At 38.2% G+C, this 27,270-nt stretch overlaps 1 protein-coding gene across 3 annotated transcripts in view; it reads left to right on the top strand.

Annotated features, from left to right (window-relative positions):
- The first annotated feature begins 297 nt into the window (after window positions 1-297).
- Window positions 298-27,270, top strand: part of LOC149224952 (putative pectin methylesterase CGR3) — a 58,250-nt gene continuing 31,277 nt past the window's right edge. For all 3 annotated transcript variants that reach the window (XM_089386354.1, XM_089386356.1, XM_089386355.1), the window contains exons 1-6: window positions 298-445; window positions 3,772-3,927; window positions 4,078-4,117; window positions 4,492-4,554; window positions 23,152-23,532; window positions 24,374-24,438. In XM_089386354.1, the coding sequence (XP_089242480.1) occupies window positions 3,802-3,927; window positions 4,078-4,117; window positions 4,492-4,554; window positions 23,152-23,532; window positions 24,374-24,438 (675 nt within the window). In that variant the 5' untranslated portion in view covers window positions 298-445; window positions 3,772-3,801. The remainder of the gene's footprint in view (window positions 446-3,771; window positions 3,928-4,077; window positions 4,118-4,491; window positions 4,555-23,151; window positions 23,533-24,373; window positions 24,439-27,270) is intronic.

The following is a 27,270-nucleotide window of genomic DNA, read 5'->3' on the forward strand; positions in this document are numbered from 1 at the left end:
CCTTACTGATTAGGTGAAATAAGAATATATTTCATAATGTGTGATTTTAATAATGAAAAGTACCTCAACATTTAATAAGAATCGAGATGATAAAATACTAGTACCAAGATAACAAATTACACAAATAAATTTCTTACAATTTTTTTTCAATAGAAGCTTGACTTTTGAATTTATGACCTTTTTCTTACCCTAACCCACCACCAAAATCGATCGTTATTTCTCCATCAAGAAGAAAGGATGTTGTCTGTCCCATATCTCGAAAGTAGAATGTCAAAGAGATGGGACCCACACGTCTCACCGACTTATTTTATTTATGATAAAATTTCAGTTCCACCGGAATTATAAAAGGCATGGAAGCAGAGCATTAGCATTAGACGTAATTGAAGAAAAAGAAACAGTAAACCGCTGTCCGCTTCGAACAGATCGCATTGCCTTCTTCCTGCAGGTAAAAATCTTACTAGCAATTTTACTGGATCTGCAGTTTACACTTCAATCTTCAAGCCCTGTATTCATTATACAAAAAGTGATTTTGTTCAGAGTCCAAATATCCACTGCAATTCGCTAGATCTTGCCGTGTACCAGAAACATTGAACAAGACGCTAGAAATTGGTTATTACCTAGACTTCATTCTGCGAAATTCGACAGACTATTAATCCAGATTCTGTCCTTAGGCTAAAAGGGCTTAATTTTTTCAGATCTGGTTAGCTAAATTTTCATAGTAGAAATTTTGGGATTGCTGTTTGAAGGGTTTTCTGGCTGGACTGTTGCATTGGAGATTGATCCATAATATACATCTTTTGTTTTAGCTGCACGCTGTTTTGTTAATGATGACAATTAAAAGTGATTTTATAGTTAACTGAACTCCCGATGTGTTTTAAGGCCTGGCATTCGGTTTGTTTCGAGTTTACTTTGGGGTACGCTGAAAAATTGAAATTGTAGACAAATACCATGCATATGTTACAGGGATAGGCTGCTGCCAATACCTGTAGGATGTGTGACCTTCACTCTATTTAGAGAATGCAGAAGTTTCCTAATGGGTATTTACCTTTCAGTCTCCTTTGATCAGCTTTTTTAGGACCATGGTTGGAAAATAACACTGTCTTTCCTTAGTACTGCTGGTTCTAGTCTTGGCTTTGAGCTGCTGCCAAGGCAAGTTAACTTTGGTTCCGAACTTGATACTCTGCTGGTGAATCAATCTAGTAAGCAGTCGGTGCTCACAAGTTAGATTTTGAAACCTTGCAGTGAAGTTGCTGCTCGATGAGTCAAATTCGCGGGCAGATGCAAAATCTTGCTAGCACACAATATAAATTCCAGAAAGGAAATTAAATCATCTCAATTTGAATGATTTATATTTTTTTGAGTTTGAGTTCGTGTTTTTAATATTTATACTCCGACCTTGCTGAGTTGTTTGCAGTAGAGTTTTTCAACATTGGTTGGGTTCTTCTGGGAGGGTGATTTAGATAGTGCCTTGGGTTTCTGGGATTGCAATGAGCAAAATCACAAGCAAAAAGACCACAATGATTGAAATTCTTAAGCAACCGCCGCAGATCTCCCAAACTATGGTGAGCGTGGAGTTATATTTGACCCCTCAGCTTGATCAACTAAATATAAATTATTTGATTATGTGTGTTTTATATTAGAGTCAAGTGACATGCTTATATTAGAATCTAGATTGCAGATGCATCAAGAGTTCACTTGCTATATAGTACACACTCTATAACTTCCTAGTCTTATTGATCCTTTTTGGTAGCTGCTGCTGAAGATTAATGATATTTTCTTTCCAAGTGCTTGTACCACTGTAGTTTCTTTTTGAAGTGTTTTAAACTAATTTTCCAAAAATATACCAAATGTGTTGTGCTCGTTCATTGTTTTCTTCTTTATAATAGATGCTATGAGTGACTGCTGATCCTCACCAATACTCGGTCCTGCTCGCTCTGGTGTTCATTGAAAGGGAAATCTTTCTGCCTCTCTTTACTCTGAAAGCAGCTGCAGTATGGACACTTATGAATGGTATTCTTTATTGATCTTGTAGTTGGTTTATAAAGACGTTTTGACTAATTTGATGGTAAAGTATCTCAAGTGTGCATCTATTGCATTCAAGGTAGGAGGGGGTTTGGTCTGTTGGATTATCTGCAGGTATTCTCTGACTATCTGTGATAGTTGAATGTGACTTTTAACCGATTCATGATTATCCTGACCTTCACTTTGCTTATCCTTTCCCGAGTAAGGTCATTACATGCTGTGTTTTGACAGTAGGCATGGGCCAGTTTAGTATCTAGCTATTAAGCCAGTTTTAGGTATTAAACTTTTAATATCTAGAATCCTGGTATGTCCTCTTGGGAAGATTGAGTGGTTGTCACAATGGGACCACATTTTGGCACACATCAAAGAGATACAACTGTAGAAGGGCAAATAAAATATTGTGGCTATCAGTTCAGCACAATTAGCAAATGTTGTTAGGCTTTGGCCAAGTGGGTGATCTGTAACTTCCTGGCTTGATTAAGAGGCACTGAAAACCGTATGAAAGAAAAATTGAAATATTATTTATGGAATCTAGAAATCCTCCTTTAACAATGTAAGTTGAAATGCTACAAAGGTTATATCCATTCAAATCTAGACGAGCATCATAGAATATCTCCAAGCCATGAACTACGCACTGTGAAATGGTGTGGCCCGCTTCCAAAAGCCATTGGGAGAAGAAAATACATTTAGAAAACAAACAGAATGTTGGAAATGAACAATGCTTGCTCTTGGCTTTCCTAGTGTTGATAGGGGAGTTCACTTGGTACCCTTTTTGTTAGATTGACCTACTTTTTGTGATCATTTGTTGGGCATTAATAAAATTATCTTATCTCATCTTTACCCTTTCATAGTAAAGATGATAGAAATTGAACATAACAATAAACAACTATCTTCAAGAATTACTGGCAAATGAAAAGCTGAACAGACTACAAAAAGTGATGATAGAAATCCTAGATTGTAGGACAAAAACACAAACTTCAGACTCTTGGTTCAATAGATTGTTACGATCCAAGTATGATAATAATTTCTAATTAAGCAAACAGAATGAAAACTTCTAACTGGTATCTGTCTCTATCTGTTTTATATTTAGAGCATTTTGCTAGTCATTGTTTGCAAGTTGTATTTTTATGCCAAAGCCTAGATTCAGATTGGTGTGCCCTTCATATGTCCTTCAATTGAATGAATATCTTCCCCCGCTTACCGAGATGCTTACCATTGCATTCCAATGATTTGAATTTTCGTCCACCTGAACTACATAGGCCATTGGGCTGAAGCTGAACTTCTAGCTGGTGTCTATCTCTAACTGTTTTATTTGGAGTATTTTAGTCATTGCATGTAATTTGTAGTTTTATGCCAAAGCCTAAATTCAGATTAATGCACACTTTCGCTGTCCTTCAATCACATGAATATCTTCTTCTGCTTATCAATATGCTTACTGTTGTACTCTGATAGTTTAAACTTTTGTCATTATGAAATACATAGCCCGTTGAGCTGAATTATTTTGAGGCAAATGTCATCATGACATTATGCTGATATGAGCTCTTTACATCTTTATATGCAGTTCATGAAAAACCTTATATTTTAGAAGGTTAACATGTTATGCATTTTTAAACCACAGTATCTGTGCTTGAAAATTCTGACCATACCATATGCAGACCCATTGAGCCATATGCATAGTGGAATCTGACAGCATGCTAATATCAGATTTTTCTATGGTTGGACGAGTGCTTGATAATCTAAATTTTGCAGGTGAACATCTGGTCTTAGAGGGGTGTAGCTATGTCTCGGAGACCAGTGAATCCCATTGCTAGACGTTTTGCAGAGAGTACAGTTACACCATCGACTGGCCCATTTCATCAGAAGTCTCGGTCATCACCTTTACTTTCAATTGGCTTGCTCCTCCTGGTATTCTTCTTCAAATGTTGTACTTTGTTGTTCTTAGAACTATTTGTCTAGTTTCCATAAAGGTATTTCAGAGGTCAATAACTGTCCTTTGGCTATATCTCAATTTTAAATACGTGAATAGTGTAATAAAGATCTGGTATCCATTTTCAGGGGGCATTTCTTCTTATTGGCTATATGTATAGTGGTTCAGGTTTGTAGTTCATCCTTCAGCCCTAAATCTCGTGGATTACTCTGTTACATTTTTACTGCATTCCATGCCGTTTTAGTTGATACTAATATTCCTTTTTTATTTTTTCATTTAAACCAAAAATGTCAGCATAAAATAATAGATTACAGCATATCTTATGTTACAACTCTTGAAAGCTTAATCTTTAGAAGGATTTTCTCATAGATTGACCAATAAGTTAAATTTCACATTGTTTGCAATTAATCTTGCTTGTAACTTGAGATGAATTTAAATCTTAGTTGTTTATTGATTGATGTGGATTATTGTTATTAAGTTTCTAATAGAGAATGGCTTTGGAAAGAGAAATCTCATGATTCCGATTCATGATTCAAATCCAGGGACAGCAATCAAAGAAAACTCGAGGGAAGAGATATCTAGGGAGGCTCTCAGTATTGATAATGGTAAGCATACTATTGGATGCTGCTCTGCTGCTTTTACTGAAGATCTTAACTTTTTGGATAAATGTTTATTCCTTGGATGAACAGTCCTTGTAGTCTTTTACAAATGCTAATTAATAGGCGGACAAATAAACTTTTGGTGCCATTGCAAAATTTGTCTCTGATTGTTTGTGATACATAGTACGTATATATTGTTTTAGATAATATTAATATGTTGTATTGGTTGTCCATGTGTTACCGTAATCCTCCCAACATGCCATTATTCAATTTCCCCTAAGTCACATGACACGAGGACACGAGACACGAAGGACACATAAATACGAGTATTCAATACGAAACGCAGCGACCTGGAAATAAGACAGGGGGGACACGTTTTTTTTTATATATATATATATATATATACCGAAATATAGTTTTTTATCCATGTTAAATTGCAGGTTGCAGCTTATCTAATCAAATTAAAATATAATTACACTTCTCAAAGTTCATAGTTCACTTTAAAAAAATAAATAGAATCAAATTTACTATTTAGAAATTAGAATGTGATATGCTTGGTCTTGATTCTTGAATATTCAATGTTCATTGTTCATGTACAACTTACAAGCACATAAGAAAATAACTAAAGTCTAATCCTATTGATTTCTTCTGCCCCTCTTGTGAGAAAATGCCACAACTTTCCCTTTCCCTCTAGATGTAGATGCTGGTGCTGGTGGAGTTGGCAGGGGAGTTTGCTATGCTCTAGAAGCTGAAGAACTAGAAGTAGGAGCTATAGGAGGTAGACCACGTCCTCTACTGGTGGTAGGGGTAGCCCGGGTAGGTGGTGTCACCTGGAAACATTATAATCTCCCAATCCTGAAATCCTAAAAAACTGATAAGTCTGCTGCATTTTGAATGAAATCTAAAATTCTAGTTTCTCCATATGAAATCCAATGAGGCTGGAACCACTCTCAAACATCCTGAGTCATTTCATGGTAATGTTAAAAATTTAAGTAAAAGGATGAAAATGAAGATTAAGGAGAATGTCACTTTTACTTTAAGAATTTAACATTACCATGAATAGCATATCAATACTAGGGCCTAGACTTGATCATTAAGTTGCCCCACTCAAAAATTATTTGTTTCTTTCAAAAAAAATTGCAGCTTATGCAGGCAACGTTTTCTACCAACGAAATACGTGTTTTCCAAATTCAGGACACGACGAAAACCGGCGAATACGTATTCCATTTTACAGGACACGATAAAAATCGTATTTGACACGTATTAGGGCCGTTTTCGTGTCCAGTACGTAAAATATGGGACACGGGACCCTGGTGGACGTGTCCTGTGACTTAGAATTTCCCATTATTGAATATGAATCGAGGTATTATTTGACAATAATACTGGTGTATACACACACACACATAGACATACATATTGGCTCAATCACAATGGATGATAGGTTGATTGATAAATGCAAATTCTTTTATGAAAAGTTTATTATTTATGTGTAGCCGTAGTCTAACTAGCCTTCAAATTTGCCCTGAAAATCATGGAAATTTCGGCAGGGATTTTTGTAAATCCAGGTAACAACTGTCAAACTTCAAGATTTTGGGTGCCCCAGAGATTCTTGATGGTGCTGAATCCATTTCCACCATCGAAAACATGATTCAAACACTGCTACTGCAAGATTTTTTGAAATTTTTTTTGGTCGGATTCCGGCCACTTTGACCGCCCGGGTAATTCTACTGCCTTGGTAGACGATGATTGTAAAGCATGAAAGGGTTGAAAGGTTTAAACAGTTTTGTTGGCTTTGTTTTTGTTGCATGATCTTGTAGGGACCTGAAGAGTAAGGAAATTCAACTTTCATAACATCCAAGGTTGCGAGGAAGAAAATCTTGATGGAATGGGATGCTTGAATGAACTTGAGGGGTGGTGGGATGGGTGGGGAGAGTTTGGCTCTAGGCCCCCTAGATTTGAATTGTCTATTGTCTTGGTGGTGTACACCTTATGTCTTGAATGATAACTCGTGTCTTGAGGAGGTAGGTCGATCTATGTGGCGAGTTTGAGAAGTAATACAATATTTTGCATTGATATGGAATTTGAAGTCTCGATAATGTTTGCTTGCTAGTTATGGAATTTGAAGTCTCATGAATCTTTGCTTGCCACTTATGGAATTTGAAGTCTCATGAATCTTTGCCTACCACTTATGGAATCTGAAGTCTTATGAATCTTTGCCTACCACGTGATGCAAACATCATATAGGGCAACAGGAGGGATCTTTTTGAAGGCCTTTGGATGAGACATGCATGGAATAAAATTTGTGTCCAAATACTTCCTTCACAAAGAGCATAATAAGACATCTTTAGTTGGGGTAGCAAAAAAAAAGTGGAAAAGGAGTTCCTTGAGTCCTTAAATAGGCAATATTATCTTCCATTGATCTCCTAGATCTCTCAACACCAACATTGACATTAAGCACAACTAGGTTGGCCGATTGAGGCAATGTCCTCTAAAGCACAAAGTGATGAATAGGGATACTTGTTTCACCTAGAGGTCAAGTCCCCAAAAGACTATACAAAGGAATACGACTAGTTGGAAGATGATCTCAAGGTTAAGATGTGGGGCCTTGAACTTTACCTAAACAATGCCTAGGGAACAATTTGCTTGCACTAGATGATGCACTTGAAAAGGAGGGCCTATATTTGCTATGTCTTAGTTGAATTGGTTTGAAGCAAATTTGTTCCCCATACATTAGAACCACAAAGGACAATGGTCCGAATGATTGTGTCCAAAAGGTGCCATCTTGGATGAGAATCTTGGAAGTTGGAGTAATTTTACATTTGGAAGTAGAATATACAACTTGCTTATCCCCTTTTCTATTAGTTTCCAAATTTACATATAATGAATTTATGGTCTCTTGATTGTGACCCTTAGCTATTCATATTCCATGACTCTCATATGATGCAAGCTTTTCTTAAGTTGACATGTGATCATACATAATGCACATTGATACAATTTTTTTTTTTTGACTCCTATAAGCTAGAGATACAAATTTGTTTTGATATTTCCCTTCAAGTCTTAAGATTTCCTCCTAAGTGTAGTATAGAATACACAACTTGGTTTTGGCTGGTAAAGGTTTGTTCACATCCAAGTCTTTTCAATAACAAATTTCAATTTGTTATACACGACTTCGCATGATTCATGATCTTGAACTAGTAATAACAAATTTCAATTTGTTATACATGTGACTTCACATGATTCAGGATCTTGAACTAGTATTTCCTTTATTTGTCTATGAACATGTTTCCTTCTCCTAATTCGTGCACCTGTCTCCTTGTTATTGTTTTCTTCGTTTCTCTTGCTTAGAAAATTATTCTCGCTACCTAAATGTTAGATTGGCCACTAGGGCCAAACTCCATGTGGGTCATCTTATTTATGGCAGCGGATATTTTTCTTGGATCCCGCTCATCGATAGGTGTAGGATTGATCTAAAGATCATCCGATTCCGATAAGTATTCATGGAGATATGAATTTATTTGTGTTATGGGACAGTTCGTCAAGGTTGGCTAGTGACCAAATAACCCCCATGTGTTCTCAACGTTTTAGTATAAAAGGAGGTGACTTGATAGTCATTTGAACACACACTTCACTCTTGATTTCTCTCCACTTGTTTTGGGTTTTAGTGGAAGAGAAGTCTAAGAGGAGGAAGCCCTAGACGCAGCAGGGAAGGAGCCTAAGCTTGAAGTCTAAACGCAGTCCTAGATGATGCCTTAGCAGGGAACGCACAAGAAGAAAAGGAACTCGTTGAAGGCAAGGGAAGCTCTGTCTTAGTTGCAGGAAAGGAGAATTGAACAACGTGGTAATAGAGGTCTGTTTCATGGGTCTTTTGGAGGGTCGAGTTTGCTGTAAGGGAGGTCGAGGTAGCTCCCCAAAGGGCCGAGACAAGGGAAGGATGTTTCAGCCTGCATGGAGGTGTTCTTGGGTGCTAAACTCTTGTTGAAGGGTAGTGTAGGTTGCTGTGGGTAGGCCGCAAGCCCTACGAGCTGTTTGGAGGGCAACGTAGGGTGTATTGAGGGTTGTCTATGCCCAGAACAACAGTGAAGGGAGCCACCACTTCTCCTTGGGTAGGCCGCAGGCCTTAACACCAAATCATGGCATGCGTAGGACTGTCCAAGGGTATTAAAGTGCTCAGATCAGCAGTGTGGAGGCAATGGATACTCGTGGAGGAAGCCGCAGCTATTTAAGGGATTGTGTGGGTATGTTTTAGGGCTGACTTGGGGCACAATGATGCCCTAACCAGAACAAAGTCATAACAACAGTGGTACTTGGTGCAACAGTGGTACATTGGTGCAACAATGGTACATAGGAGCAACAATGGTACTTGGTGCAACAATGGTACATGGTGCAACATTGGTACAACAATGAAAGCAACAATGAGTAAATGTTGTACAGTGCAACATAGTGCACATAGGAGCAACAATACATAGCATGATGTACAGTGCAACATAGTGCACACACTAGTAGTGATAGTGCAACATGGTGTAGATCAGTATCGCTGCACATTGGTGCAGCAATGGGACAACATGGTAATGATGAACATATAGTAGCAGCAAGAATGTATTGTAGCACCTGGATAATGAGGTATTGCAGTAGCAGAATGATGAGGTATTGCAACATGCATTTGGGTGCAACATAGTGCAATGAAGAGCTCAACATAGTGCAACAATACAGTGATGGGTACAATCATGATTAGTGAAGCATGATTAGATGCAGCATTGTGATGGTGGGTACAACATGGTACAGCGTAGTGAGGTGCAGCATGATGATGAGGTGCAACACAATGATAGGTGCAGCATGGCAATGGAGTCACCTTGGAGAATCAGTTGAAGCATCACATCTTCAATTGAGCTCAGCTACCTCGTGTATCATCTTCTTAGAGATGATCTATGCTCTTATTTAGATAAGTCAAAGTGTTGACTTCTATTGTATATGTACTATCTCTCTCTCTCTCTCTCTATGTTGAACTATTGAAGAACATATAAGAAGAATTGATCAAGGGTTTCCCCACATTGGGGTTTGTCCCTGGCTAGCGTCACATCTTGTGTCCTCTTGTCTTGGCTTGTCTTCTGCAATTTATGTTTATGTTCTATTTGCAATTTATTATTATGTTGATGTGATTGCTAATCTGGAAAAGGTATTGAGCTATCTATGAAAATTGAAATAAACTGCTCTAAGCATAGAACATACCTAAAATTAACATGGTATCAGAGTTGAGGTGAAGAAGCCCAAGCAAGAGTGAAAAAGCAATCACCGAAGACGGTTGGGAAAGGACAAAAGGATCAATGGATTCCTCATCCCTCTTCAAATTCACTAAGGGTGAAGTCGAAGCAGAGAATATTATCAGAATGGCGCAGCGGAAGCCTTCTGATGGCCTACTTAAAGATCACTTCAATGAGAAGTCCCTATCTAAGGGTGGAAGGAAAGGCAGATGCCTTGCTTGCATTAAGTTCGGCCATTATGTGAAGGAGTGTCCGAATGGTAGGGGCACATCACTTGATGAAGATAACAATCATTCCAGGAACATCTTCAATAATCGGAGGAATGACAGGTAATGCAGGTCATCAAGGAAATAACCGACTCTTCAAAGAAAGCAAGGAACCCCAGGTATGAAGAATCAAATGTTGTTTCTGATAAGATAAAGAAGCATTATCTTATATTGGCCCTCTCCTCCAAACTCTTTGGGAATCTGGTTTATTGATTGTAGTGCTTCAAGGCACTTCATCGGATAGAAGGGTGCACTCTCTAATTTGGTAGAGATGGAAACAATCGTGGGATTATACTTGGAGTCAATGCCACCTATCCCGGAAAAGGTGTAGAGAATGTTATCCCTCAATTGAATGAGGGTAACTTGATTCATTTACAAGAATCTCTTTATGTACTTGATCGCAAGAAGAACCTGGTGTCCATTTCGGCAATGGAAGTCAAAGGTTTCAAGGTGGCATTCATCGATGGAAAGGTACGTGTTTGAAAATAGAATTTTCAAAGATGCTTTTTTTCTTGAGTTCAGGATTGGCAATTTGTATCAAGTTGCAGGATGGTCCATTGGGGACCATGTCAGTTGACACATCTCATCTATGGCACCAAAGGTCTGCTTATTAAGGGGCCCTACCCGATGTGAGTCAGATGGTGACAGGGATGCTTGAATTCAAGAAGAGCATGAAGGTGCGTGTCCAAGATGTACCAAAGGAAAATCTTAAAAGGGGACCATTCCCTTCATATTGTAGGTCCACAGGTTTGGAACAACCTGAGGGGTTTGAGATTCATGATTGGGAAACTCATGTATGCAGGTGGAAGAAAGCCCTCTATGGCTTGAAGCAAAACACCCCGAGCTTAATATGAGAGGATTGATAGCTGTTTGATGAAGTTGAGATTCACTAGGTGTGAAGCCGATCCAAACCATTGCTTGAAGGTTGTGGATGATAGACCTCTCATACTGGCACCTTATGAGGACGACCTCTTTTTGACAGGTGCAGACCCTCTCATTTGCAATTGTAAGAGGGAGTTGGATTCCGAATTTGGAATGGTGAACTGCAAGCCCTTGACTACCTCGATGGATCTTAACTCTCAGAAATATGTGGTAGGGATGCCGAACCTGATTTGGGAAATGCCTCTGAGTTTCATAAACTCATTCTAGCATTGATGTTCTTGGTGAACTCCCGTCCGGATATATGTTTTGCAGTTAGCATTTTGAGCTCATATATGGTTGAGCCTCACTAGATTGGTGACAAGAATCTTCTGAGATATTGTTGGGGCACAATCTCTCATGGATTGAGATACACTGCCGGGAATGTGAAGCTGCATGATCATTCGAATGCTGACCGGGTAGGCAGTGTGGAGGATCGCAAGAGCACTTCTGAGTGCTGGTTGTCTTTGGGTTCTGCTTCGATATCCTGGATGAGCAGGAAGCAGAAGATGGTTGCTTTGAGCATTGCTGAGACTGAATACACAGCTACGAGTATGACCTTGTGTGAAGCTGCCTGGTTGAGGAAGCTCTTCAGTGAGCTGTTTGACACATGATGGATACCACAGTGATCTTATGTGACAACCAGAGGGGGATTCGACTGTTGAGGAATCCTGTGTGTTATGATCGCTCCAAGCATATAGACATCAGGTACCACTTTATCTGGGATATGGTACATCGATGAGCAAGAAGGCTCCATCGAATTGAGACTGATATGCAGGTCGCAGACATTCTGTCGAAGCCCCGAGGAAAGGTCAAATTTGTGACTTTCTAGAACGACGTGGAGTCGTTGAGAGACCCTCTTATGAGGATCCTATATGATGCATGCATTGAGCTCTGGGAGCTCCGGGGGGCTTTTGGTACTTCTTGGAGCAACAAGCGACCATAGGGCGACTCACCCTCCCCTAGTGGTGCGCTGGGTATAGGGTGAATGGTTCAGCCTTCCCCTGTGATACCCCGTGGCGACTTATGGACAGGATGAGTGGTTCTTCTGTAGAGGCATCCTACCCATGCAGTATGGGACTCATGGGAAGTATCTCTCATTTGGCCAATGAGTAGGGAAATGAGGTTAGGGACCATAGTAGTACCGATGGACGCATCGTGTATCTATCGTACACCCTATGCTAGGATGACTGACATTGATCTGGGATCAATTGGAACTGACTTCAGGTCAGCAAGAGTGATATAGCTCACTCTCTCTTGGAACTGATCTGGGATCAGTATGAGTGGTTTGAGACACTCTCTTTTGATATTGATTTGGGATCAATGAAACTGACTTCGGGTCAGTATGAGTGATTTGAGACACTCCCTTATGGTATTGATTTGAGATCAATGAAACTGACTTCGGGTCAGTAAGAGTGATATAAATCACTCTCTTTTGGAACTGATCTGGGATCGGTAAGAGTGGTATGACACACTCTCTTCATATGGGACCGACTTTGGGGCAGTAGAGAATGGTATGAGACATTCTCGATCAATTCCTCTTCTTCATGGTTCAGCAGAGCAGGGCAAAGCAGTGCAGGGCATTGATGGTAGAGATAGTACAGTCTGGCAGTTGGATCAGCAGATGGAGTTCTCCTTAGTTGAGAGGGAGTGTTAAATTGGCAACTAGGGCCAAACTCCTTGTGGGTCATCTTATTTATGGTAGTTGATATTTTTCTTGGATCCCTCTCATCGAGAGGTGTAGGATTGATATAAAGATCATTTGATTCCGATAAGTATTCATGGAGATATGAATTTATTTGTGTTATGGGAAAATTCGTCAAGGTCGGCCAGCAACCAAATAACCCCCATGTGTGCTCAACGTTTTAGTATAAAAGGAGGTGACTTGATAGTCATTTGAACACACACTTCACTGTTGATTTCTCTCCACTTGTTTTGGGTTTTAGTGGAAGAGAAGTCTAAGAGGAGGAAGCCCTAGACGCAGCAGGGAAGGAGCCTAAGCTTGAAGTCTAAACGCAGTCCTCGATGATGCCCTAGCAGGCAACGCACAAGAAGAAAAGGAACTCGTTGAAGGCAAGGGAAGCTCTGTCTTAGCCATAGAAAAGGAGAATTGAACAACGTGGTAATAGAGGTCTGTTTCATGGGTCATTGAAGGGTTGAGTTTGCTGTAAGGGAGGCCGAGGTAGCTCCCTAAAGGGCCGAGACAAGGGAAGGCTGCTTTAGCCTGCATGGAGGTGTTCTTGGGTGCTAAACTCTTGTTGAAGGGCAGTGTAGGCTGCTGTGGGTAGCCCGCAAGCTCTACGAGTTGTTTGGAGGGAAACATAGGGTGTATTGAGGGCTGTCAATGCCCAAAACAACAGTGAAGGGAGCCACCATTTCTCCTTGGGTAGGCCGTAGGCCTTAACACCAAATCAGGGCATGCGTAGGACTGTCCAAGGGTATTAAAGTGCTCAGATCAACAACGTGGAGGCAGAGGATACTTGTGGAGGAAGCCACAACTGTTTAAGGGACTGTGTGGGTATGTTTTAGGGCTGACTTGGGCCACAATGATGCCCTAACCAGAACACAGTCATAACAACAGTGGTACTTGGTGCAACAGTGGTACATTGGTGCAACAATGGTACATAGGAGCAACAATGGTACTTGGTGCAGCAATGGTACATGGTGCAACATTGGTACAACAATGGAAGCAACAATGAGTACATGTTGTACAGTGCAACATAGTGCACATAGGAGCAACAATACATAACATGATGTACAATGCAACATAATGCACACAATAGTAGTGATAGTGCAGCATGGTGTAGATCAGTATTGTTGGACATTGGTGCAACAATGGGACAACATGGTAATGATGAACATATAGCAGCAACAAGAATGTATTGTAGCACCTGGATAATAAGGTATTGCAGCATCAGGATGATGAGGTATTGCAACATGCATTTGGGTGAAACATAGTGCAATGAAGAGCTCAACATAGTGCAACAATACAGTGATGGGTACAGTCATGATTAGTGAAGCATGATGAGAAGCAGCATAGTGATGATGGGTACAACATGGTGCAGCACAATGAGGTGCAACATGATGATGAGGTGCAACACAATGATAGGTGCAACATGGTAATGGAGTCACCTTGGAGAATCAGTTGAAGCAGCATGTCTTCAACTGAGCTCAACTACCTCATGTATCATCTTCTTAGAGATGATCTATGCTCTTATTTAGATAAGTCAAAGTGTTGACTTCTGTTGTATATGTACTATCTCTCTCTCTCTCTCTCCGTTGAACTATTGAAGAACATATAAAAAGAATTGATCAAGGGTTTCCCCACATTGGGGTTTGTCCCTGGCTAGCGCCACATCTTGTGTCCGCTTGTCTTGGTTTATCTTCTGCTATTTATGTTTATGTTCTATCTGCAATTTACTATTATGCTGATGTGATTACTAATCTGGAAAAGATATTGAGCTAACTGTGAAAATTGAAATAAATTGCTCTAAGCATAGAACATACCTAAAATTAACACTAAATAATTTGTAGAATTCACAAAAGTTAATAATTAGAAGTAAAATAATTATTAAAATTGAAATTATAAAAATTTAAAATCAAAATAAATCAAGTATCCACATAATCATGAAGATGGATTATTATATAATTGAGCAATCAAGTTTTCCTTCTAATTCACTCTACTTTGTTTGACTCGTTGAAGTATTGAATTCCTACTGGTAGAAACATTAATGAATCACAACTAGTGGATTATAGCTGGATAATTCTATATCATAGATAAAATCGCCACATTGCATTTTATTCTTGGCACTGATTTTATTGTTCGAAAGAATTGAGAAATTTTCAATCCTGAAAAATTTGAAAAAATCTTGATATAGTCGTAAAACTGCTATTTGATCCAAAAAATCGCTGCAGTGCAGACAAGGTAATTTAAGTCACTTATTATTATTATTATTTATTTGTATTTTTAAAATTTGTAGATGTTTGCTCATTTTTACCTTTTTTTTTTCATTTTTCAAACCCTCACCATTTTTATCCTGATGCCAAAATTTTCAACATTGAGTTTTGCAGATTAACTATTTATGACACATTCGCTTGTAAGCATTTTACAGAAGGTTTATTTCAAAGCAACCATCCAACTTAACTTGTGTGCATAACCACAAACAATATGGACCTTGGTGAATCATGTATTCTTTTAGTCTAACTACAAAATAGACCAGGATCCAAAAAAGCTGGATCTGAAAATTAACAAGAAATGGAAGACCAAATTTAATCAGATTCAGATAACTTGTAGGTTAGGACACGTCATTACCATGGGGACACCTTGTAGAATAATACTTATAAATGTGAGTACATGGATATGATGTGGAGGACAATTAGTAGATGATGTACTAGCAGATGATGTGGAGGTGAATTATATCAATTCGGATATTAGTGTTAATAATAGTTTGAATACGAATATCTGGGATTTGGGAAATATAGATAGATTTCACAAAAGTATTCGCTAATTTGGATTAGTGGAGTTTGAATGTTCAATAATTTGTAAAATATTTATGCAAAAGAATTCCACTAGATATGGATGACACGTTATATTGCCAAGTCATCTTTCACATAAGTTGTTATGTAATATGACACATCAACATAACATGTCATATTACATGTTAGCGTAAATGAATATGCAGAATTCAAAACATCGTTTAGCCCCTTCTACTGTATGACGGGCTTATTGATTGGTAAATTAATTTGGAATGTGGAAGCTTTGATGAAACAAAGCATTGGATTTGGATATTCGAAATTCGAAAATTTGAAAATTGAAAAATAATAATTAAATTCTACTGGATCCGGATTAGTGGAATCAAGAATCTAGAAGCTATAATAAGCCTTGTCTATGCTTTTCTCGAATTCGGATAACCTAGCTTTGGATAACCTAGACCCTGATATTTGGAATATGCGGAAAATGAATATGTAGAAAGACCATATAAATCTTTGATTTAGATATAGGAATAAGTCATTTTCAATTGAATTTTAAGCAATATGCAAAACAATTTTAAAATGAAACAAATGAAGATAAATGGTAGAGAAAATCTATTCCTTATTGAAATCATTAAACTCAATTGATTCTAAACTTAGGAAAATTTTAAAAATTCATGATGCACAATCAAATAGACAAGAATAAGCACATAGTGAAAATTATTTACAAATTGTATAAAATAAAAAATAAATAATAATAATCTATCAAAATAAAGGAGACTAAGGAAAGTTTTGTAGGGCCCTCATTATTTATGGAGATTGTTGAGCATGTGCTGTCATTGATGTCAACTATAGTTGATGTTAATGGAGTATTGAGCAAGTCGAAAGGACAAGTGTCCAAAGAAGTGCACAAGGAAGCGTGGTGGAATAAAGCGAGTATCACGCAACATTGAAGGTCGAGAAAGTTGATATAGTTAGCCCCCGGTCATAGAGGGCCAATAGCCTAATGCCCATGGGTTAGGAGCCTATCAGACCTTGGAAGTATCAATGTTATTCAAAGGCACTAAGACTCTCCAACTTTCCGATATTCGATATTTCGAGGTGATGTGGCAGTGATGATATGGAGTACTAGGTGGTAGGAATCGCTGACATGGGAACAAGTGACACGTGGCGAGCGTAAATGGCATTTTGGCCAACCAACTAAACAATTGACAGGTGACGCATGGTACGTATGAGTCAACACCTAGACAGGTGGTAGGCTTGGACTAGTTGCAACAAATGATCTAATAAATGACATGGCAGACGATGTGGACACTATGGGTCCCATATTGGGCTGCAGGCTATTGGGGCACTATAGTGTTGAAATGGAATGGCCGTAGATCGATCTGAGATGTGAAGTCTCGATGTAATGGGTGGACCCTGAGTAGTGGATAGGTGGTAGCCTAAGTTGCACGAAACGGGGAAACGGGTACGAGTTTCCGAAACAGTGACGGGTACGAAACGTGACCCCCCAAATTTTGGAAACGGGGAAATGCAATATATATATATATATATATATATATATATATATATTAGGACATTTAATAAATATGTGCAATCATAAAGCATATATGATACATTCTAATTTATTACATTATGATTAAATTGTCAATTGTCAATGCATAAACTATAAGTCTCTAAATTTACATCACATTTACTCATGAATGATTACATAATGAAAATAGCAATATCCAAAATCAGCCACGAGAAATTTCTAATTTCTTATCTCGTGCTTGATTGGGAGTCTCCTCCTACATAGTCGAACGACCTTAGTGCTCTTAATTAAATACAAGTTCCATACCCTAGTACCCTACGTGCTCTTGATTATTGGGAGTCTCCCCTGCATAGAGGGCTTGGTTCTCTTGATTAAATACAAGTTCCAAACCCTAGTACATGACAAAATCCAATGGAAACATTGCAATCCCCCCAGTCCTGAAATCCTGAAAAACAGATAAGTCTGGTGGATTTTGAGTGAGATCTGAAATTCTACTTTCTCCATATGAAATCCAATGAGGGCGAAACCACTCTCAAACACCCTGAGTCATTTCATGGTAATGTTAAAAATTTAAGTAAAAGGATGAAAATGAAAAATAAATTAGAATGTCACTTTTACTCCCCCGTACGACCTGGAAACTTGTTTTTGGCCGTACTGACCACGTTTCCACCTCGAGAAACGGGCTAGTACAGTCGGAAACGAGTTTCCAAGCCGTATGGCATGAGTTTCCTCGTTTCCGGCCGGAAACGGACCCTTCTCCAACGTTTCCTGCAACTTAGGTGGTAGCATGACGTGGATGATAGTATGCAAAGGATTGATGTGCGGAACGTGAGTGTGCGGGGAGAATGTGTGTGTAGTTTCTCTGCACATCGACAAATCAACTAAGTGTTGAAATTGATTAAGTATGAGTGGTGCAATTTGGAGGATGTTGAAATTGAGTGCAATTTAAATGACTTGGAAGTGTGGAGGAAAAGCGTGTGGAGGTAAAGGTATGTTTCATCACTCTACATAATGTGGGGAAAAAATTAAATATTGAAATAAAAAAATTGTTTAAGAATGTGGTGTCGGCACAAGGTCATGTGGGTTTAAGAGTCGAGTTCTTGAAGTTGGAGTTAGTGTTGAGTAATTTGGGTAGGCAAGTCATCCAGATATCTATATATCCATTATATGAAAGTGGACTCAGATCTCGGTTCTATTGGAACAACTCTTTTAGAACACCATCACGACTTGTGGTCTTTGGAGTTCAAAGGTTAAGTCCTTGGGGGGGCAAGGAATCATGAAAATAAGAGTCGTTCGAGTCATCCGGATCGGATATCCATCCATGAAAATAGAAGAAGTAATCCAACTTATCTGGATTGGATCCCCATGGTGTGTCGACCCTGACTAGATGTATGTTGGCATAATGCGATATAAATAACTTAAGCCAAAGAGGTTTGATGGGGGTGTCAAGTGATTGAATGTGGCAATAAAGTATATAGAAGATGAATCGAGAAGTTTAAGTTTTGTGGGACCGAATGCAAAAGAAGTCTGAGAATGAAGTGTAAGGAAGATGTCTGAATTGGACAGGGAATTTGTTCAATTTGAATGCAGATAAACACTGTAAAACCTGTAAGTGTAATGCAGGTTGCAGTGTGCAAGATTCTTATCTCAAGTCTGAAAACAAGGTTGTGAAAGAAAAAGAACAAAGTGTAGTGCGCAAGAGATCGGACTTAGTACCTTGTGCAAGATTGTGTAGTACAAAACACATAATTGTGTCAGTTCAAGGGATTGGTGTCTCCTTTTGGTTGGTGCTAGTAAATTATTTTAGGGAATTGGTGTCTCCTTCTGGTTTGTGCTAGTAAACCATTTCAAGGAACTGGTGTCTCCTTTTGGTTGGTGCCATTAAATCATTTAATGGGATTGGTGTCTCCTTCTGGTTGGTGTCAATAAATCAATGTAACAGTAGGTTGGTGCCTACAATATCATTTATAATAAAATAAGTTTCATACATATTAGGCATATTCTTATAATGTTGATGCGATTAACATTATATATGCATTGAAATGTTTTGGTTGGTTAAAATTGTCCATTATACTGATTCACCCCCCCTCTTAGTATAATCATAATTTCAACAAAGATATCATCTAATAATGGGGGTTATTTTACCAACTACAACAACTACCTACACTAGAATTGATGAGCATGTTTCTTGAATGCGGTGAAAGGTTAAAGTTTTGTCTCAAAGCCAATTGCACAATGTTTCATGAAGAGGTTTGCTCTTCCCATCATTTAGGGCCACTGTTGAAAGGAATAATCCGTGTGTGTGGGTTTTGAGAACAAAACCAAGAAATATCCTCCTATATGTATTATTGACACATAATTTTGCACTATAAAATTTGCTTTTTCCTTTTTGCTATAGTCTTAGTTATGGGATGAATGCCAATGAACTAGTGTATGAAGTTTGTGTTGATCAACTCTCACTGTGTTTTGCCAAGAGTTTAGGATTCAAGATGGAGTTTGCAGCCTCCCCTTATGGATTGAAACCATCTTTGGATTGGTTTCCCTGTTGCATCGAGTTCAATGATTCACAAACTTTTAGGTAGGTAGGGATTGTTAACCTTAACCTTACTACTCTTTAGAGGCCACAACCATCTGTAGTGCTTTTGGTTGAGCTTGTTGCTGATTTGTAGAGGCTTGATACCTAGATCAATTGGTTGGTATCTTGATTGACCACCTTCTCTCATTCATATATTATTTTGTTGCCCTTGGTTGACTCTTGCTAAATGAGTGAGAGTTCAATAGGATCATTTGAGAGGACATCATTAGACAATTTATTTGGGTGACATGTGTTGATCCTTCGAGTGGGCTATGTTCCAAGATGGTATTCTACATGGAGCACATTTTGGAGCTGAGAGATTGCCTTATTGTTTGACCCCCCTAACATGCTCAGACAATAGATGCATGCTCTCTAGATTCCGCATGGGCAGTTTTGGGTTGCTTCTTATCACCTTTAGGTAAAAACTAACCACCACATCATTCGAGAGGGCAAGATTTGCCAATTTTGCTATCTTCATGACACTGGGACAGAGGAGCCCTTCATATTTATGTACCCCATTGATTACAAGATCATGGTTTTACAGTTTATTGCCTTTTACAGAGTTTGAGGACATTCTTTCTAGGTTCTTTTGTTTCATAGACTAGAGATGCTTGGTCTTGTAGATGAAGGATGCCTTGCTATTCAGATCTCACTTATTTTGCCCTCCTTAGCCTTATCTAGAACTGATTTGACCAATTACAAATTCTTTCCTATGCTTCCAATAGAAAGAGGTAACAAGAGTTAGGAAAACAATAGTACTTGATTAGATGTTAAATTGGTAAGACATTGGAAAGTCATCTATGCTCCACCAACTAGACCCTTACATTCTATTACTATAGCTCTTGCGATAGTTCACATTGCACTAGTAATTAGGTTACTTCATCTAAATCGTAGTTGTGAACTTTTGTGTCTAGATAGTGAGAAATATATCATACCTTAGCCCTAGGCTCTCCCAGATCATTTGAACAATCGTCTATTAAGAGTTTATTCCCTTTGGATTGGGTGTTAGGGGAGAGAGCCTTAGGGGATGTTGATTGGCCCCCAAGAGGGTTGATGGCTGTCAACCTTTTGTTCTCCACTACACTCGCATTTATTTGTATCATTGCTTTGTTTCACTTCTTGTTTTCATGACTTAGGTCTTGTATTCTTTTCTATATAGGAAAGATTTGCTTATATCATATTTTTTCAAGAATGGCTCTAGTTCTACCTCTTTTTAATCACTGATGTACTTAACGGTGCTATTGACCTATTTGTGGTCACTTGTTCGATATTAATAAAATTATCTTATCTTGCTTGAGTTATTTTCTGGATTTGAATTGCGTTGATTCCTTGAAGTGTCCTATGTTTTGAATGGGCACTCCACCCATTGTTGGGGATAGTAAAGTTGTAAGAATGGTTGAAGAAAGAATGTGGGGGGAAGAGCTTTAAGAAGGTAAAACATTTGTGTTATAGACATTGAGGAATATATTAAAATAAATAAATGAAAGTTAAAAAGTAAAATAAATAAATGAAAGTTAAAAAGTAAAATAAATAAATGAGTACTAAAAATTAGTAATAAAGGGGAAAGTCTAAGATGAGAAAAAAGTAACAAAGACTAATTAATAATATAATGGTCAAAAAATTTAAATTAATTAAGAGCTCAATTTTATAAGGAGAGGAGTTGACAGAATAATAAATTGCATATGACATAGAAAATAAAATTATTGAAAGGAGGAAGGAAACCAATGAAGACGAAAGTATAAGGAAACAAGTTGTGAGGAAAGTTGTTGGAATTTACAATTGAAAAATAGAGGGAAATAAAGGAGAATCTGTGAAAAGTGAGAAAATTAATAGAAATTGAAGGGTTTAAGAAAGGTTAAGTAGAACGAGAAAGCATGATTTGGTAAGGAGATTGTTGATGAAGACGATGGATGGTGGGTTTCCAAGATTGGCTGTTTCTAGCCATCTTTGTAATTGGAATTATTGGGGCTTTTATTGATTTCAAGAGCTTCACATGTGATGCAAGTAGAATAATAAGGATCAAAGGTTAGGATTTTGGCTTGGTCGAAACATATAAGGTGGTTTGACTTATGGGAGTGTTTTGCTATGTCTGATTTTGATATTCAATTGTGGAGAGTATTATTGATGTGTTATTTAAGGTAGGTTTTGATTGATCTACTGGTTTGTCCAATATAGGAATTGTCACAAGAGCAGGGAATGTGGTAAACCCCTTGGGTCAGATTTATCCTTAGTGGATCTGATTGGAGTCATTTACCGAGGTGGGGGAATTGCCTGGACGGCCAAAAGTGGCCAGAATCGGGGCAAAAAAAATTCAAAAAATCTTGTAGAGACACTGTTTGAATTGTGTTTTTGATGGTGGAAATGGATTCAGCACCATCAAAAACGTCTAGGACACCTAAAATTTTGAAGTTTAACAACTATATCTTGGAATTACAAAAATCCTTGCCGGATTTTCTCTAAATCTGACCAGAATTTCCATAACTTTCTGGGAAATTCCTCCGGCTAGTTAGACTACGGTGATCTGATTAGATGTTTTAGGGTTTTCTGGTGTTTTTAAAAGGGCCTTGATATTCTTTCTAGATAAGTTTTTAGAGATATGACTAGTAACATCTTGGATATAAGGAAGAGAAATGCAAGTGGTAGGAGGTTTGTTAGATCTCGAATTTAGGGTTGATCAAAACACTTTGTTGATTTGAGAGATGGAATAGCCATTTGATCTAAGGGAAGAAATGAGGTGGGATTTCTCTTCCTCGAAGGGATTAGGTGAAGTGATTTGAATAGACCGGGCAATAAGGGTTTTTACCATTTAGAACAACATATTTTTGGGTTGGGTGGTGGTGAGATTACCTGTGGATATATTTGTCAGCGTGGGTCTTTTTTTGGTATACCTGGTGGGTTAAGGTTCCATCGACTGACTGGAGATGAGAATGTCAAGAAAAGGAGATAGTTATCTTTTTGAGTTTCCATCGTGAATTGAATGTAGGGAGAGGTATTGTTTAATTGTTGGCAAAATGAATCAACAGATGTTTGGCCACGAGGCCAAACGATGATGGTGTCATCAACAAACATATACTAGCATTTTACTTTAAGATGGAAGCTACTTAAGTTTAGAGCTTCAAAATTCTCCATGCAGATGTTGGCAACCACCGGGAGATAAGGAAGACCCCATAGCCATCCCCTCAGTTTGTTCATAGCAGATTCCTTGGAAGGTAAAGAATGTTGTGGTAAGACAGAGTTCTATCAGTTTAAGTGTTTCTGGGTCGTTTGGAGATAAGGTTAAGGGCTTCCAGAACAGGGACCTTAGTAAATACCTTAGTAAATAAAGAGGCAACATCAAAGCTAACCATGATGTCTTTTTCATAAAGGTAAAGATCCTGAGTTTTTTGAACTATATCTGGGTAGAGTTGTTATGACATCTTATGTAAGAGAAAGAAACTGTTTCGTTTTTGTGTGAATGGTGGTTGCATTTGTCTCTTGTTTCTTTCTATAATCTTCTTCTGCTTAGCTTTCAGTCTTTGGTGATTGGGTTGTTTTATTAATTCTGTTTTGACATTTTCTTTCTATTGTTATTGTTATTTGCAGGGGAACAACTTTCTTGTGGTTCAGAAATCCGGAGGGCATTACCACTTCTGCAAGAAGTTTACGGGGATAGCATGCGCAAGGTCTTACATGTTGGTCTTGACACATGTTCTGTAACCTCCAAACTGTTAAAGGAAGATGACACTGAAGCTTGGGGTATTGAGCCATTTGATATAACATCCACACTAGACAATTCCTGCAGGAATTTGATTCGAAAGGGTATTGTACGGGTTGCCGACATCAAATTTCCTTTACCTTACAAAGCACAGTCATTCCCAGTTGTGCTTGTTTCGGATGCCCCGGACTATTTGTCCCCAAAATACCTGAATAAGACACTGCCAGAGCTTACTAGAGTCTCAGTTGATGCACTTGTTCTGTTTGTTGGTAAGCATCCAAAACTTTCTATGGTCTGCAATATATCAAACCTTCCCTTTTTTGTTTGTACTTATGGTTTCTATTTCAGCTGACAATTCGTCTGTTAGGAGTTTGTTTTTTGAGGAGAATAAAATTATGAAAGGAATGCAAATTTAAAACCAATTTCTCATATGACTGTTCTGTTTTGGAATAAACCGTAATTTGGAAATCCTGCAGTATTAAAAGTTTTTCTGTTGTTCAACTGGTATCTACCAACAATGTACAATAGCTGAAAAATGACACTTATATAGCACTGCCTGCATTTTGTTTTGAGTTGTTATTTTATTATTATTTTTTTTAAATAACTTCTGAAATTGTCAGAATTTCAATTTGATTTTTTCATCTGCATGCAAACATGCTATTATACACAGCTTAATGCTCTGAACAATTCTGTAAAATGCACAAAAAATCCTAAGAAATGTATCTTACGGAGGGTAGTTAAGATGACTTTACAGAATATTTTGTGTTTTTCTATCTTAATATCTGCTTAAATCAATATGCCCAAAAGTAGATTATTCAACCGAACAGTCATGCTAATGCACTACTTATTAGTAAGGGTTTACTTGGGGCAGGTTGAAACATGTATCTATGGCTCTTATATGTCCTGTTTTCCAGGAGAATGTGAAGGTTGGATTTTCACTGGGGAGTATTTGTTTGGAAGCATTCATTTTCCAGAAAGAGATTTTGAAAATTTGGGAAGATTGCTATGTTGCATTTGCATCTGTTTAGCAGGTTATATGAAACTGTTGCTTTTATGAAGGGTAGTGTTTTGATTATTGATTTATTTTTTTGTTCATGTTATTTTGGGAAGGCACTCCGGGTCATCATACTTCAAAATCAGCAAAAGCTATTCAACTGAGCAAAGCTGGAAGGCCTGTAAGTGCTATAAATTTTATTTCATTTTTATTTTGCCACCCCATGATTTTGAAGTGTAATTAGCAATATGATTGTAACTTAAAGTCTTCAAGTATGTTTTTCACATTTTTAGCTTCTGAATGCGGATTGGCGACATATTGTTTCATACCATGTACTTTTTAATATAATATTATGATATAATGAAGCTTGAACTCTGGATGGTTTCATTGCAAATAATTTCTGAAAAAAGTAAGAAGGATGTGGGTAATTACCCTGGATTCATCTTGAAGAAGGTACAGGAGAGCTTCACCACTATTTATGCAATAGTCCAGTCCCTGGTTAAAAAGGTGTCAAAGAATGCGCAAATTGGATATAACCATGTCCCTTTTTAACTCACCATCACAAGAACCTAATCGATATGTACCATGTTTTTACAAAGCAAAAACCAAGAAGCCAGTTTCAGAAGTAAATGGTAATCCATTTTAATTCAACTTTGCAGTTCCATCTGATCCGCACCAGTAATTGCTCATATGTTCCTTTTAAGATCTAATTCCTATTTCAAGATGTTTTCTATCTTTAAATTTTTTTGAAAGCTCCAACTTGACGAGTCTTCAAATATTCAAATTTTAAAATTTTACTTTACCAGCAACTGTTTGGCACTGGCTACCATTCTTTTTTATTTTTATTTGTTTAATTTTTAAATTTCTGTGTAATGCATTTCCCGGGGAATGGCACTGGTGCCATTCCTTTTTATTTATTTATTATTATATATATATATTTTAATTAATTTTTAAATTTCTGTGTAATGCATTTCCCAGGGAATGGCACTGGTGCTCATTCCTTTTTTATTATTGTCTAATTTCTGTGTAATGCATTTCATAGGGAACAACACTGGTGCCCATTCTTTTTTTTTATAAATTTTTTAAATTTGTGTAATGCATTCCCCTGTTATCCACCTAAAAGTGGGTATACCATATGAGAAATTTTTCTCCCCCATGAACAGCCAGCCAGCCAGCAGCCCTATATGATCAGCACATCACATGATTTCTCTCTCCCATCCAGCATTCCTTCCTGAAGAAAGGTGGGTCATCCATCGGCAAGTATTTTAATCATTTTCCAATCATGTGATTTCACCTAATGTTATGGGCATTCTAATATGGATCAAGGGGCAAACTGGATGATTGACTGATCTTGACTGTATTCTTGTTCCCTCACTTCACTTGGGAGGTTAGTCTTTGACTCTAGTCTAGTGGGACCTCCTTTGAGGCCTTAGGGTTTTAGGAAGGGCACTACTGGGGAGGCTTTGATTGAAATAGTGTGTCCATGATTATTCCAAACTTACCACTTTCCATCTTTCCCCTTATTCATCTCCATTATTCGGGATGGTTGTCATTGGTCATTGGGATTGGCATCCTTTCATCCTCATCCTTGAGTCTGGGCCCGAGAAACTTTGCCTTGGAGGTTGATGCAACTAAAAAAGATATAAAAGCATAATAAAGCCATAATGAAAGAAAAAGATAAAATGTAAAAGATGGCTAGGGCATTTGACTAGCGCGTTGGCAAAAGCCTAGCATGAGCTTTACCCTCCTCATTAGCCATCACTTAGTTCCTCAAGCACATGATGCTTCATTTTTATAAGGGACTCTTGTATTGTCCCAACCTTGATGAGCGATAAGCTAACTCATCATTAAGCGGTAATGGAAAATCTCATAAAACAAGCTTGGGCTCTTGAGCTATGCACCCAAATCAAAGTAAATCATAAAGGAAATAAAAGGCACAACATACGGGTGGAAAAAGCAGGTCGGCAAAACGGGTAACTCACGCCTCTATGATTTCTTCCTCCTTACATCTATAGACTTGGGATGATGGACCTCCATCAACTGGTCAATTGGCTATGGCACCTTGCCTTGAAGTCTCGCCCACTTTGCAACCACCATTCTCACATACTGATGGATTGATGGGCTAACTTTGGACATATCCCTTCCCCTTGGGGGTTGGAAATACTTAATAGGGTTATCCATCTTAACCATTCATAATAGAAGGAGGTAACTTGTTTACATTTGAAGATGAGCTTTGTGTGAAATATTTTTGTGCCCTCGACATTAGGTATGGTACACTATGATGCATTTATGGTTATTGTCCCTAATGATTGGTGATTTCACTTGATTTAGAATAAGGTTTTGTTAGGTGGTGTCATCACAATAGTAGAAGTCCCTTGAGAGATGATTATCACTCCATTCAGTAGTATTCCAAAGGTTGTTTACCCATTCCAGAGAGCAAATATGACCTTGTTAATGTAGCATTTTCTACCCAGAACAAATTGTTGGGCTATATAATGTTTCCACATGGTACTTGACACTTGGAGGTACCCCTAGATGCTAAAACATTGAGCTATTCAAACTTGGTGTTGGATTTATAGATGATGAGCCTAGTTGGACCCGAAAAACCCCCAGACTGGCCTTGGCACTGTTTAATGGGGGTTGCTTGTTCAAGAGCCTAGATGATGATGATTATCTTGAGATGACAGGGGAGGGCTTGCACATCACTATTTGACTCCAATGCTTGAGTATATTGGTGCCATGTCACCTCTCTTGCCCTTGAGAGGGTGATGTAGGGCACCTTGGTGATGACGTCATGGTTTGGGGGTATTAGAGGCATACCCATGGACATGGAGCTTCTTTTGGAGTATGGAGCATTCATTGGCCTATTTGTCACTTGCTTGTGCATTTTGACTCATTTGTAGGATGATGGCATAATGGAGGAGGGTTTTCTCCCACGTGTGGGATCTTTTGGCATTATTTGTTATGTGTTTTAGCTATTGAGGTTGGCCTGTAACCTCACATTGTTGAATAC

This window comes from Pinus tabuliformis, chromosome Q (assembly GCF_031772625.1).
Source record: "Pinus tabuliformis cultivar Carrire ecotype Pingquan chromosome Q, CPIR1, whole genome shotgun sequence".
Lineage (NCBI taxonomy): Eukaryota > Viridiplantae > Streptophyta > Pinopsida > Pinales > Pinaceae > Pinus > Pinus tabuliformis.